The sequence below is a fragment of the Girardinichthys multiradiatus genome, chromosome 20 (genome assembly GCF_021462225.1).
Source record: "Girardinichthys multiradiatus isolate DD_20200921_A chromosome 20, DD_fGirMul_XY1, whole genome shotgun sequence".
NCBI classification, from domain to species: domain Eukaryota; kingdom Metazoa; phylum Chordata; class Actinopteri; order Cyprinodontiformes; family Goodeidae; genus Girardinichthys; species Girardinichthys multiradiatus.
This window is the reverse complement of record NC_061812.1, coordinates 43,330,384-43,345,839: the sequence shown is the minus strand read 5'-3', so window position 1 is coordinate 43,345,839 and position 15,456 is coordinate 43,330,384. Positions and strand designations below refer to the sequence as shown.

The following is a 15,456-nucleotide window of genomic DNA, read 5'->3' as shown; positions in this document are numbered from 1 at the left end:
TGCTACTCTGCCGGACAGGACACGTTAAAAAGAAAAAAAAAGTCACCTAACAAGTAAATAGAGTTCTGTTATGTGTAATTTTATCTCAGTATAACTACAACAGTTGGGTGAAAGATTCAGAAGCTTGCTAGAGAACATAAGACATCAAACTATATGATGAAGAGCAAGGGACACAGCAGACAGGTCCAACATAAGGTTGTGGAAAAGTTTAAAGTGGGGTTAGGATTAGGGTTGGGCAAAGTTTGCATTTGAACAAACCTGATTCCTCGTTTCAATTCCGGTTTCTAGCGATTCTCGATTCTGATTTGTTTAATAGGCAGGGTCAAAAAGGTTTACATGGTTAAATTGAGCTAGCTAACCAGACTTCTTTCTGGATGAAATAGTCTGAACTTCACTATGAATTTTTATGAACTTTACTATGAATTTCGCACAACAATTTCAGGTCGTTTGGCTATAGAAAAACATATGGGCTAACTTTAGCTAGGTATTTGCGAATGAGCTGACCCACCTATTTAGGTCGAGTAAAACTTGTTAGCTGCCTCAATGTTGTTATGAGACATATTTTATTGTTTTATTTGCCTGATTCTGACTGCAATGTATTGAGTGTCGGAGACAGAGGAAGAAGCAGCAGAGGAAGCCGGATGCGTTCACACTGCAGGCAAATGGGACCCATATCTGACTTTTTCATGACAGTCAGAATTGGCCATTTTTGACTTTTTTTTTCACCTTCAAAAAAATGTCCAAATTGTGCCACTTCCATATGTGGTACTAAATGGGACAAGTATCCAATAGCTTTCAAAGTGTCAGCAGTCTGAATGGTCATGTCGCATTTCATCTGACTTTCATGTCATTGTCCAGGCTCTGGCTAGCATCCACACAGACTTCTCGACAGAAGTAGCAGTCACTACTCCACAAAAGGCCATTGTTAAGAGTTGTGCTCCCTTTTTCTCACCTTTTTTCATCTTCTTATGATATAATACTGTGGGATCCTGTTGCTCAACAACTTAAAAAATCGTACACAGACTCCGACATCCATTTTTCTTCCGGAAACAGTGTGCTGCTGTATGACATCACTATTCTTCTTCTACCCATGCAGGTTGCTTTGGCGTCGTGAACCTTTAAGACTTGTGTGAACGTAGCCAAACACGGGGCACTCTGTTACTTCTACACCATGAATCTGGAGATGTTTAATCATGTCATTTCTTTGAAGAAAGTTAAGCCACACTTTTGATCGCCGCCACATGCTGTCCACAGTTGCACACATACTTCCTGCGGATTCTTCTTTGTTGGTGATCGGCGGCTTCTTTTCCCAGTCAGCGGATTAGGTATCAAAATTAAAATAAAAAAAAATTGAAAGATTTAAATTGGAATGTTAGTCCTGGTTCCTAATGATCCTCGAGACTGGAAGCCAAACCTTGGTAAGGATGGTAAATAATATCTTAGACTTTGAACAATTCACAGAGCACTAAAAATCTTCTGAAAATGGAAAGAATATGGAAAACTTACTACTAGATAGCTATCCACCAAAACACACTGGCTGGCCAAAGAGAGAGTTAATAAGAGAAGCTGCCCTGCTAATTCCTGTGGGAATATAACTTTTTTTTGTTCACTACACAAACCAGACCATTTTTTGGCAGGTTGGTAAGAAGAAAGTTGCCTCAAGTCATGTAGGACACAGCAAACAGGGGAGAATGATCTCTGATCAAATTCCAACAATTGAAATTTCTGGCCTACATGCAAAATGTAATTTGTAGAAGAACACTAAACAGCAAATCACCCTGAATGGACCATCCTCACATTAAAACCTTCTGGTGGCAGCATCACCTCTTAGAGGCTGTGAAAAACTTGACACTGAGGTGGCGGGTCACCTTCAGGCTGGATAATGACCCCAAAAATACAACAAGAGCTACAGTGGTTCGGTTTAGATCAAAGCATATTCATGTGTTAAAATGGCACAGCCAAAGTGAAGACCTAAATCTAGTTGAGAATCTGTGGCCAGACTTAAGAACTGATGTTTAAAAAAAAGTTTCCATCCAATCTGACTGATCTTGAGCTATTTTGTAAAGAATAATGAGCAGAAATCTGTGCAAAGATGCTGGAGAAAAGACTGGCTGCTGTAATTTTGATGAAACTTTTTCTTACAAAGTATTTATTCAAGGGGATGAATACATATGCACACCACACTTTTCAGATTTTTATTTCTAAAACATTTTGAAAACCAAGTATGGTTTTGAATCCGGGAGACTGCAGTTGTGACGTGACAAAATGTGAAAACAGGATACCAATACTTTTGCGAGACACTGTTTTTAGCAAGTTAGCAAATTACATTAGAGCAGCTTCAGTTAGTGTTAAGGTCAGATTGTTTTCTTTCACAGTGCAGTTCTCATACTGCTTCCACCTGTTTTTACATGCTGTATGTTAATTTCCATTTGATCACATGCTGGTTGCAGCAGCTCTGACTCGTGTATCTGTACCAGGCCTCTGCTACCTTTGAACGTGAGATCAAAAACAGACCATTTCCAGAGGTAAAGGAGGAGGAAGCAGAGAGCTCTGAAGCGGAGGAGTGGCGTTCTGTGTAAACGCTCCTGTGATGCTTCACTATGTGTTATTTTATCCCGGCATTAGGCCTCTTAAAGGTACGCCACCTCCTCTGGCCTTTTTAAAACCACAACCTTGACAGCAGAGAATGAGGGCAACCAGCATTTTAACATGCTCACATGACACTGTTTTTATGTTATTTACCAACAAGAATGTTTACTTTTAGAAACTTATGAAATGTCAGTTAATATTGTTGTGAAAAGCCAGAATGTTCTGGATTTCATTAGATATTAAAATATCATTATTGTTAAAATTACATAGCTCAACCAAAACCTTGTCTCAGAGTAACCGCTGTTCCTTAGAATTACTGTGCTGTTTATTAACCATTTCTGTGACCGTGTCAAAGATTCACTCATCAGAGTTTTTTGGCTAATTTTCGATGTCCGGTTCCTTAAAACAAAATGATTGAACTCTTTAAACTTATGTTAAATTAGTGATTAGCACAGTTAGCATTAGAAATTGTGGTTTGTGTAGTTTGTGTGTGTGTTCTCCTTAGAGAATATGGACCTCTGAGATTTCCAAAAAGCCAGCTAACATTCCCAAATCCAGCATGTTCCATGTCAGCCGATGTTTTCGGGCCTCTTAACGCCGATCAAGATGGAAATTGGACAATTATGGTCATCAGATAATATCTCTCAGGATCTCAAGATGACCTGAAGAAACTAAACTGAAGCACACAGAAAAGGTTTCATTGACAAGATAAGCCTTGATGATTTATATTTAATATTTTTTTTACAACTTTCATATGTTGAGTAACTCACTTATTTTTTTTTCTTCATTTTGGTGTCTGTATATAATTGATATAAAATGATTGAAGTCCTTATGAAACCCTAATGTTGCAGTGTCAGCTCTCTAGGCTACCTGTAGCAACAAGCCTTTTAACAGTGTGTTCTCTTTTTCATTTGTATTTACAACTGCAGAGAAAGACTTCCCAGAAATGTGTCTTTTCATCCATTACTGTCTGAACTTCCTATTATAGTCTGTTGACTCAACTCTGTGTTTGAACACCCTCGGCTGTAAACTCACACACACACACCGTACACACCTTTTACTGCATGTGTCATAAGGTACCGGAAAAAAAGACAACAGTAAATCTGTTTACTCTTCAGGTTGTTCCAAGTAATACCAAATCTTGGGTGTAGTAAACAATATTGTTGCTGCGTGTGTTTTATTTTAATTTATTATTGTTTCATTGTGGGGGTGACTTTTAAACTTTTTTGAGGTGCTTTGTAAGGTTGGTAAAAAAAAATGTTTTTGTTTGGTTTTGGCCACTTTTAGATGATTACTACCTTCCCTAAAAGTAAACTATTTTGATACGTCACTTTTTATTTCCTAAAAAGCTTCTGTGATTTGTTGCTTAATATTTTTATTGTGATTTAAATTTTTGTTTCTTCTAATTAGAGGCATTGATGGGTTTTCTTGTTTCTAACAGCATGTTTAAATATGTAAGCTCTACTCACTTTAATACATTTGACATTTTATTATTCTAAGGTTTTTAAAAAGTTCCATAACAGCTGAATAAAATCACCCATTAGTATTTTCCCGCACCCCCTCCCCAACACTTTAATTAGACAGATCAATGAAGTCCTGCTTCCTGTTTTTCTGTCAGGTTTAAAATCGCTTTGGAGTAAAAACTCAGTACTTGAAATGTAAATATTGGCACTTGTGTAGGAGTCAATCTTGCTCACTAACTTCTTAGTTTGAATCTAAAGACTTTCTTTATGAGTGTCCGTGCTTTGAAGGGGGGTTCCCCTGCAAATTTCAATGCAAAACAACACAGTTAGACATGCAGAATGAAATGTTTGTCCCTGTATGAGACTGATCAAGAGAGGGGTTTTTTCTGCCCCTCAGATTGGTTTGGTCAAATGCAGCGAGTGGCCTCTCTTCAGCCTGCGGTTATATTTGTTCTTCTTGATGTCAGCCGTGTGTCTGGGAGGGGTCAGTCCACGCACCCACAAACAATCCCTCATATAGCTGTTTGTTTCGGCCCCCGAACTGCCTTTGTGCTTTTTGTCTTAAACTGTAACCTGACTTTACTGGCACTAAGCCCTCGCTAGTATCTGTTTTTGTCTGCGCTCTGAGCTTTCTTTTTCCTTGTTGATAACTTACTTTCACATAGTCTTACGGGTTTCACTCCCTTTTTCACACATCGCTTTTTCACCTCTCTTGTGCTTACTGGCTTTTCTCACTATTGTTGTGTAAAACGTTCCACTAAGCAGTTTAACAAATTTGAAAGTTCACAAATTATTGAGAGAACGTGGCGATTTTCTTTTATATAGGTGAGCTCGGATGCAACAGTTTGATTGTGGGAGCAATCGTCTGGGGAACATGGAAAGAATGAGGCAGTTTATTTACTCAGATGGTTTACTGGTGGAGGTGTGAGGCTGGCCAGCTGACTGTGGGAACACAACGCTTGCTTTTCTTGGTATCGCTGGCCGTTTTCAAGACCATGGTGTTTTTTTCCCCCCGGCGCTCTCCAGCTTTGTTTGCTCTGGATGGCATGTTTGATTATTTATCATGAGGGAAAAGGGAGTAGCTGAAGAAATAAACATGTGACTGCACTGTATTTTGTTTTCCACTAAGAAGGCCGTGTCCTTTAACAGATATTCGAAGCAGCCATAAAGTCTTTTATTTGCTTTTTAGCAGGGAGTTGGACTGAGTGGAAGGAGGATCAAAAGCACAGATTAGGGTCTCTGACGGTTTGTGTTTGCTGTAAGTGCAACTTATCATCAGACAAATATTTCTTCTGGATGGCTCTAGAAGACTTTTGTTGTCCCTGTTTAGACATCTGTTAAGTGTTTATGCCTGCCTTGTAACTCTCAGCAGGAGAATATGCAGATTTTCCTGTGAAGTCTGGTATCTACTGTGCCTCCAAAAATATGCATAACCCTTGAACGTTTTCACATTTTTTCATGTTTAAACATTTTATTGGGATTTTACGTAATAGACCAACACACAGTGGTACATAAATTATGAACGTAAAGGAAAAATATATATGATTTTCGATTTTATTTATAAAAGTCAGAAATGGCTTAAAGTTGTGCCCTTTCTCTTTTTGCTGCAATACAATAAACATCTAAAGACAGAGGTTTATGGCCATTCTTCTGTTCGAAATAGCTAAGGCACAGTCAGATTGGATGGAGAGCTTCTGTGAACATCAGTTTTCAAGTTTTGTAACCAGGTTTTTGTATATTTAAGCTTGGACTTTGACTGGGCCATTCTAACATATGAATATGCTTTGATCTGAACCATTTCAGTGTAGCTCTGGCTGTGTGTTTTGTGTCACTGTCTAACCTCTGACCCGCTTTCCTCCACCTATTAAAGGAATGCCTCCTCATAGCATAATACTGCCAAAACCATGTTTTATAGTGGTTATTGTGTGGTTGGCGTTATGTGTTGGTTTTTACAGTTTTGTAGTACTTTGTGTTTCTTCATCGGATAAAATACCATTAAAAAAAATTATGGTTTGTGGTTATAAAGTGACAAAATGTAAGAGTGTCAATGGGTGTGAATACTTTTGACTGGCATTAGATCTCAGTGATTATTGTAGTAAGGGAGCATATCTGTTCTGATAATCCTAAAATACTGTGAGACTATTTAGCACATTTTTAACCCAGTTTTGTTTTTCTCTCTGACAGACCTTCCAAGTGGCTCGGCAAATTCTCCTCCAGCAGCATCAGCAGCACCAGCAGCAGCAGCAGTCCCAGTCGCAGCAGCTGCAGTCTCAACAAGACGCTGGACGCAAATCCCCCAAAGCCAGTGACAAGCAGCAGAGCCTACAGGTACCGTCAAAACGCTTTCAGACAATCTCCTTCATGTTAACATGGTGTTATCAGGTGGTTTTGGTTATTTTACTTTGTGGTTGCTGAATTCGGAAAAAAACAATCAAGTGAACTTTAGCAGCTTACAGAAGAACATGCTCTGCAAAGAAAAAAGTACAGCACAGGGTTAAGTTCACAAACAGGAAATTAGAATTAGCTGTGCAACATGTGCAGTTATGTATTTGCTGCATTATGTGTGATTTAGCAGTACATGCACACACACACACACAGCCAGCCGTGTACAATCCAAATCTGAGAAAGAACTCCTGAAGCAGAAAAGGGCCGTGGTGTGTGAAAATCCAGTTTCTGGCACTTTTTGGATGTAACAAAATTCCAGGCAAAATCCTTGTGTATTTTTTTCAATTGGCATAATTTATTTTAGGTGAATGCCCTTCCTTCAGACAGTACATAGTTTTGGTATTAGGAGAAGAAAATATTCAAGAAAGCAAAGAGACAAAAAAAAATGTCAGCCAGTAGGAACTCAATGCTTACCCTTCTTGCCATTCATCGCAATCACCAGGATTATTGGAAGCGGCAGGTTCCTGCCACCGGCAGCAGGAGGTGCCACAGAGCAGCCCACGGGTGGGGTGGATGTTCCAGGTGGTGGGCTTGAAGTTAAAGCAGAGAAAAGGAGGTGCTGGAAAGTGTAAAGGTGGAGTGAGGTAAAGAGGTGGTAGGACAGTAAATCAAAATGCCAGCAAATAAATTCATTTCATTTGTTTTTAATTCAAACAACGCTGTATATGTGGTGCAATATTTACCTTAATTTCAGATCAGTTGCCTCAAAGATGTATATCTGTGTTTGAACAAGGAACGCTTGTTTGTGCCAATGTGAATTTGAAAACGACTTCGGGGCATATTTGGTAATTAATACAGAGGCCCCATTCACTGTGCGTGTGTGTCTGTATATATATAATATTTAATACCCTTACCATCCCATCGGGGGCCCTTTTTAATGAGCTATTGTTGTAGCTGGGTCTAATGTCAGGTTGTGGAAGAGCCTCTTTGTTGTGCATATGTCTTTGGAATAGCTCCGTAGGATGAAATATGACTGCGATGACCTTTCAGTTGTGTGCATATTTGTCAGGATTCAAAGAAGTTGAAAGGATCAAACTGAAGTTTCCCCGGCCTGCCAGGGAATGGAGCTGCGGAGGTCAGCAGAGGGGACCACAGCAGCAGATTCCAGCATACAGCCAGTTGTTGGTACATAGTGAAGTACCAGAGCATCTCCTGCAGACAAAGACAAAATTAAAATTCTAATTTATTAATGTATACAGAGAGCTTGGCCAAGCTGTCACTCAGCTATTTAAAAGAGAGTCGGGCCCTTTCTCCCCCCTTCCTTCTCTCCCCCTCCCCACCTCTGCACACTTCTTGTGTGGGGAGCTCAGACTTGCTGCAGTATCTAACGTATGCTGTAAATTGCCTGCTCTCTAATGTTGCAAGTTGCATTTTGTCGGCATTACGAAAAGCCACAGGTTCAAACAAGTGTTTGTTGATCTCTGAATTATATATTCTGCTAATTAAATATACCCCAACCCCATAAACACGCAGGCCTAGTGTTCATGCATAAACATCAGTGTGTCGTTCTGAGGATGTATTGAACCTCAGTTTTCTGTTTTTTTCCGCTTACTGCACTTTCTTTTTTACTGGTGGTTAGATTTTTGGGTTTTCTGTCTCTGCTGCTGGTAATTTCATCCCTTCACAGTATGTTACGTTTGCAGTTAAGGTCGGTGCCATTTCGTACCTTCAAAAGTCATAGACAAAACTGAGCCGTCTGTCACATAACGTCATATACTGACACTTCATGGCAGCCAGGGTTTCCTACACACTATCACAATCAGCCACTTAAAGGGATTTTCTGTTGTCTACACTAGGCATGGGTTAGTATGAGATTCTTGCAGTATGGAAAAACTAAGGTTTCATGATACCATGGTATTTACAGTTAAGCACAAAATTATTCTGTACATACAAATGTAAAACTAAAAAATGTAACATAATCTTTTATTTAAGACAGCAAATAATTTTTTTTCTACAGTTGCTAAAATAATTTGATCTAAAACTTTTATTGTATTATTGATTTGATTAAATACACTTGAAGAAAAGAATATAGAATAAACACAACTAAGTGGTAAATATATAGATTACATAGAATTTTATAGTTTTTGCCGCTCGCTTGTTTTTCACAACCAGAATTGTTTTCCAAAAAGCAGAATTTGTCTTTTTTGTAAGTCAAGGAAAAGTATAGTAGTTTTCTACGAGCAATAGATGATGTAGAGCTAGTGCTGCTCTATTCTCTATACAGCAGAATTAACTAAAAGGACTTTGAAGTACAGGACCAGTATGATAGAACATTTTAAACGTTTTAAACCTTTGGTAAAACTTGGTGACGGTGACAGACCCATGACCGTATGTGGTTATATGACTCCCAAACAAATCTACCAGCAAGAGGTTGCCCAGTGATTTTAATCAGGGATCGTTCTTCTTAAGAACAGAATCAGAGAGAGATTGCACTCAAAATAAATGGAACAAAATTGAATCCAAAGCTTACAAAAATGATATACAATTAAAATAAACTATATGTAAGATTTTAGCTTTTTTACCACTAAAATATCTTCACAAGAAAGAAAACTGAGCTCAGAGGATCCCCCTCACACACACACACACATACACATGTACACCCCCCCCACACACACACACAGAACATCCACTATCTCCATCATACAGCCTGGATAATGATTCTCTGTTGTGCTGGACCGGGTCATCAAAAGACACGATCCAACAATTATGAGACTGTTGTAAGCCGGCACCTTATAAAAGCACCTGATCTGCACACAGAGCTTCATTCATCTCAGCGGTCTTCCTATTAGGCATGAGGGGCTGTGGTGAGAGACTTTTACTCATTTGGAGATGTGACTCACTCTCCAATTCATTCAAGTCAAAAATAATGAAGCATACTATATATGAAACATCTGGTTAGAAAAAAAGTGACCCGCATAAAGTACAGAAGGGGAAAAAATATGAGTCAAACAAACCTCGGAATCCTTGATCAGCGTTAAATGGCTCTTTGGTTTTATGTTTTCAACAGGGGTCCCCCCCCACCAGTCCCTCAGCCTTGCACCGCCCACCACTGCCTCTGGATGAAGATGCCTGAGCTTGATACTCAGCAGCTTGGAGGCCTTCTAATCATACTGGAGATGCAAACAGCTGTCATGCAGGCTGGAGAGCAGCTAAACATACTTGACTGGTCAAAAAGCCAGTAAATTACATTGACAGAACGACACATGTAATTAAAAGAATTCATGCCGCTTTTACCTTTTTCGCGCTTCGCACCTACAGTGGCACGGCGACGAGAACCAGCTACTCCCACCCCGCTAATTACCATTATCAGTGAAATGGTAGGGTTTGACTCATTAGTTCCATGTGCATTTAATTAGAGGCAGGCTGAAATTGGATTTAACTTATTACTTTTTCATGGATCACTTTCTTGTCATCACTTCAAATTGGATTGCAGCCCCAGGTAACTAATTATGCCAGCCGCAGGATCAGGAGTGGAGAAATAGGTAATTAGGAAGAACACTGTCGGACCCTTACTGATAGTCCACCAGCACTAGGGTTTAGAGGGGGGTAGGGGAAGTTGCTGCTCTTCTGTGGCATTGCTAACGATAAAGGCTGGTTAACCACAACTCTTTGCAGGGGATCCGAGGTATGCATCGACCTCCTGCAGGGAATTATGTGGCCCTCAGCTGGGCTGTAGATGTTGTGTCAACATGATGTCTATGCTATCAGTGTATTATCAAGATTATGCGTGTTCCTGATTGAGGCCTGTGTATGACAGAGCTCTGTATATATTACATGGTTACAGAGAGGAATATGTAGTCTCCTATGCAGGCGCTGTTTTAACGACATTGGCTGTACTGTGTGTATAGTTAATTTCTATAGTTAATTTATACCGTATGAATGGGGTCTTTCTGCGTGGTGTTTCTATGCTCTCCCCTTGCATGTCTGGGTTCTCTCTGGGTACTCCAACTTCCCCTAACAGTTCAAAAATATACAGGCTAGGTGGCTCTTAGGAGTAATTGTGTTTATGTATGATTAATTTCTGCGTTGCCCAGTGATGGACTTGGTGTACGCAAACCCCCCACCCCTCCACCAACCCCATGTCCCTTCAAGGATAGGCTGATGGACATCAGTGGATGGACTGATGAATGGACAGCTATGATAAAAGAGGATATATGAATCGTATTCAAGATCTTTTTTTTTCTGACCTACCTGTCATGAGGGAATTAATTATATTAGTAATGCAGGCAACATCATGCTGTGTCTATAAGAGAGGAGTAGCTATAAAACAGCGTTTAGCTAATATTTTAAAGCAAATAAATTATGATGATGTTGACATTTTTGAACTACCTGAGCATGCTGTTTTAGCATTTATTGTCATTAGCACACCTAGAATAAACAAAGTGTCTCTTAGTGTTTTCCTTGTCAAATCTAGATCCTTGCCTTAACTGTCAAAATGGCTACCAACATTTTCAAACCGTTTTTCATGATACACACAAAATACACAAAAGGACAGAGTAATGTTGCCTTTGCTTCACTACATTCAGTCTTCCTGTTATCTACTGAAAGTCTCGCTCTTTCAGAACCCTCAATAATTTGAAGACATGTCTCACCGTATTGTAAAATATCATTTCCTTTCAGATATCTTAAAACATCACTGTACTTGCGCTGATATCTTTTTTTAGTCACCTAACTGACACTGAAAATAGGTAACTTTGAATTGTCTTTACTTAGTAATATTTCAACTTAGGTTTTCTCCCCAACTGATTGATCATTTAGGTTTTTGAGTTACTGACAGACTCAGACACTACTTTAAAAAGCAAAAAGGGCCAGTTCACTGCATTCTTGGCCTCTTGACCTTGTTCAATCAATGTTTTAAACAACCTGTTGTTTTTGTAGTAGTAAAGCTATAATCCACACATCTTTATTTCTTTATCATCCTTTTGCTTTTTTTCCTGTTATTTATTTATTTTCTTCCTTTTTTTAGTGTTTAGTGTCCACCCCTCACAGAGGGCATCACTGGGTCAAAAGATAATGTTTTTTGGTTTACAACATGAAAGTCTTTTAAGTCGGAGGGCCTCCCTCCAAGACCCCTCCTCTTTGCATTTGCTCTTCACATTTTTCATTTGAGGTCTGTTGGGGGGAAGCGTGATGTGACACAATCCAGGGGCCAAGCTTTCGCTGACAGGACAGGGAGAAGCCGCCGGCTCTCTTTCTCTCCCCTCTCCCACTGTTTTTGCAGTAGGCCCATGGCATCGTCCTGACACATGTATACCACAGAGTTGCAATCTGTAAGTCATTAGAGCACTAGGCCAAGGCCTGTCATCTGGAGCTCAGCCAGGGCTGCAGGCTGATCGGAGGCAGCAGTCTTAGGTAGCTTCACGGGCCCAAAGTGGCAGTGACAGCCCAATGTCTTGATGACACAAGTCTGGATCAATGTTCTGAGATCTTAGCAAGCATAGATAAAGACAACACCAGATATTTTAACATACAGGGGATTTAGTTGACATTACACTACAAACACTACCTAATTAGTTAGGACAGAAGCAGTTCTCATGGAGAGAAAAGCCAGATTCCTGTCCAGTGTAGCTTCTATACACTTTTACACTGTTGTTGCAACAGAATAATTTGATATTTAGGAAATTGTCGCTCCTTCTCAGATTTAAAACACTTTCAGTTTGAGCAAGGTGAGATTTTACTCCTCTGACATTTAGCCATGCCAGGTGTAATTTACCTTAGATTGGCAGAAAAAACTTAAATAGAAGGAAACATCTAAGCTTCCTCTTTTCAAAAGTAACACAAACTGTCTCAGTTTTAACTTGCCTTGGACCTTTCTGAATCCTCACAGTAAAGCTCTCAGAGATTCCAGAAAATATTTGCTGCGCTTCTATGCAAAGTAGCTTGTCGCTCTCCGATTAAGTTAAATGGTATAATTTTCTTCATCTAACTCTATTCATATGAAGTATTATTTGTGTGTTGTTCTTCACCTTCAAGATTCTGAAACAATGTATTTTAAGGAAAAAAAAGGTTTCCAATATAAGTCCTGCAATAGGCATGGGCCAATTACAGTTATCGAGGTATACATCACAGGTAAACACTTTAGATAACATTAATATAACTATAAAAATCAATAACAGCAATTGATGGTTTTACATTTTTAATAAAAGCAATTAGATAATGTTTTACATTTTAGTTTTAATTTTACTTTAATATCGTGAAACTGTGGTTCTTCTAGTTAAGGTACCATATTGCTAGAATCTCAGAGCCTAGTCTGCAAAGTGTCTACAAGAGTAAAATCCTGTAGTTTATCAGTTTTAGACGAACCCCACCAGACATTCAGCTCTTTTTGCTTTTAAAAAGTTCCCTTTCAAGGCTCTAATAAAATCACATTTTGCTGTCTGTGTTGCTCTGAGGTGATACAATCCGTCAGTCCTGATCTCTGCAACACTATAGCTGCCGTTCGTGTCTAAGCCATCGAGTCTCTTCCGCCGCTTGTTTTCCTCATCATATTGTATAAACGTATCATGTGAGAGGTACAGATTAAAACCAGGTTTGGGGGAAATCGTGTCAGGATGAAGTCATCTGTCCCATATAGTCGAGTTGAGACTTGGGAGTAGGGGGAGGTCAGCTGCGTCGGGAGCTTTCTCCCAGCCAACGACGATGACTGTCTCATTGACTGGAGTCGCAGTGCTGGGAGCCACTCTGCCATATTTAAAACCCTCTTTTCATTGGAGGCCTGATGTTTCCCTTCAAGGAGCAAAGCAACTCTAGCCTCACTGCACTGAACAATCCATACAACACACAGGCATGCACTTGGCTTTAAAATCTGTTATATGTCTGTGTCATCCTGTGGCACTATATCTTGATGTCAGGCATGTGTTGTTTAGAGTGATTCACACGCCCTTTGCCGAAGGGTGGAAGGATGGATGGGAGCACAGTCAGGCATGGCATTAATAAACACTAACAGCTATGCAAGGTGCAGTCAAGTCAGCATCAGCTCACAAAGCAATTACTCCTGGGGCGTCACGGCACATTTTTGGCAGCTTGGCAACTCTGATTCCATTTTCACTTTTGTTCAAAGGAGAGAAAATGTTAACATTTGGTTTTCTGTGGGACGTTTTGTAGTGAAGCGTCAGAGCGCACAAACTAATTCTGTGTGAGTGTGGCTTTTTGCTATTACGGGTTGTGAGTTCTGTACTAAGCATGAGCAGGTCACCTGTATGAAGGTACACCAAGGTTCTAAAATGTTACAGTTTGAAAACCTCTTAAATCCTTCACTGCAATGTTCCTAAGGGTTAAAGTTCCTTTAATGAGATGCTAGGGGCAGGCCCGGATTGACAAGTTTTTCTGAAAAACATGTATCGTTTTTCCTTCCCGTCACACACCCAAAAGCTCTCAGAGAGGACTGAGGCGTCGCAAAGCAGTCCTAGCTGTAGCCTGACCCGGTCCCTCAGAGTCCAGACTGCAAAGGAATTGCGCAGACGAGAAGGTGTCACTGGTCACCGTCAGTGCGGGATGTAAATATAAAATTGTTTTTGGCTAAAAAGAATTTAGTACAATAAAATAAATCAATGTATTTATATTGTCTAGTTTTGATGTACTCAAATTAGTCTTAAAGAATAATCATCAGTCAAAATAACCAGGATCTCATTATTGATCAAAATAATCTTAATTGTAATTTCTTCCATAAGGTGCAGCCTTCACTTTTGTTTTACTTTTTGATGCAAATACAGTTAAAACCTTGTTATGTTTTACTCAATTATCATTCAATCTCAATGCAGTGGTTAAAAAATCCTGAGAAAATAAGGAAACAAACCTCTAAAACAGATCTCATTTATGCATTATTACTTTATGGAATATTTCTGTCTGGCTCCTCTGGTTATTGTTGGAAATGGGACAAGCTAACAAATGCAGCCTGCAGAAAAGGTTAGCTAAGCAGTTAATCATAGTGGTTAGCAGTGCTGTAGATTTACCAAACCTCCTTCCTTTAAAAGTGATGACTTGAGCCACCCACATTCAAACATGTTTCTACTCCTCTACTCTAGCCTGGTCAATTGTGAGAGATATAAGAGCTGAGTATTTGCACTGTGATCTCATGAAAACGGCAACGCTATTTCTATGTAAACTTTAATACAGCTTCAGATTTAGTGATGGAGTTATTTTTATCTCCTTGTCCACCACACAGTCAGTGCTGTTGCCTTTTGAAAATACTCAGCACAGAGTTTCTTTGTATTAATTTAGTTTTCGATTTAAATCAGAGACGAGTCAATTGCCAAACAAGACAGGGCAAAAATTCCCCCACCTCCTTAAATCGACGCATTCTCAAAGCCATGAGGGCTCTTGTTTTGACTAAGTGAAAAACCACACTAAAGGCACTGCATGATGAAACCAAGCTCCGTTATACTCTGGTTGGCATATTACCTCAGGAAATATTTTGCAAATACGGAGTTCACTTGTGCTGACTAAACAATGCATTCCTGAACGTTGAAATTAAAAGTAAATAACCAAACCCATTTATAATCGACCAGGAGGAACAGAGTGAGTCAGCCGTGACTTACTGTAACTCCGCTCTGCTTTGGGTGATAACCTTGTTCACGCTAAATATGACTTATTCTAGGTAGCCGAGGGAGGATTGGCAGACTACAGATGTGAATAGGTGGGTTTGTTGTAATATAATGACAAATCATGGCAAGAACATAAGGTTTCATTTTACTAATGCTTGTTAAAACACCACACAAGCAACAGACAAGAATCTGCCATATTAAATCAATATAAACATTTAAATCAGATGTGGGAACTAGGTCACAGAAGCAATAAATAAATTGATTGTTCTGCAATGAATTAACCAGTGCAGTATTGCAGTATTGTGTAAGCGTGGGCCACCATGAGATTTTTATGGTGTGATAACTTTCAGTAATAGTACTGCAGTATCAATACAAAGATTTAATTCTAGCCCAAATAACATTGATTATGACATTAC

At 39.4% G+C, this 15,456-nt stretch overlaps 1 protein-coding gene across 8 annotated transcripts in view; it reads left to right on the top strand.

Annotated features, from left to right (window-relative positions):
- foxp1b (forkhead box P1b) overlaps positions 1 to 15,456 on the top strand; it is a 217,816-nt gene that overhangs the window by 136,894 nt on the left and 65,466 nt on the right. For all 8 annotated transcript variants that reach the window (XM_047346868.1, XM_047346867.1, XM_047346873.1 and 5 more), the window contains one exon: positions 6,237 to 6,380. In XM_047346868.1, coding sequence (XP_047202824.1) covers positions 6,237 to 6,380 — 144 coding nt within the window. The remainder of the gene's footprint in view (positions 1 to 6,236; positions 6,381 to 15,456) is intronic.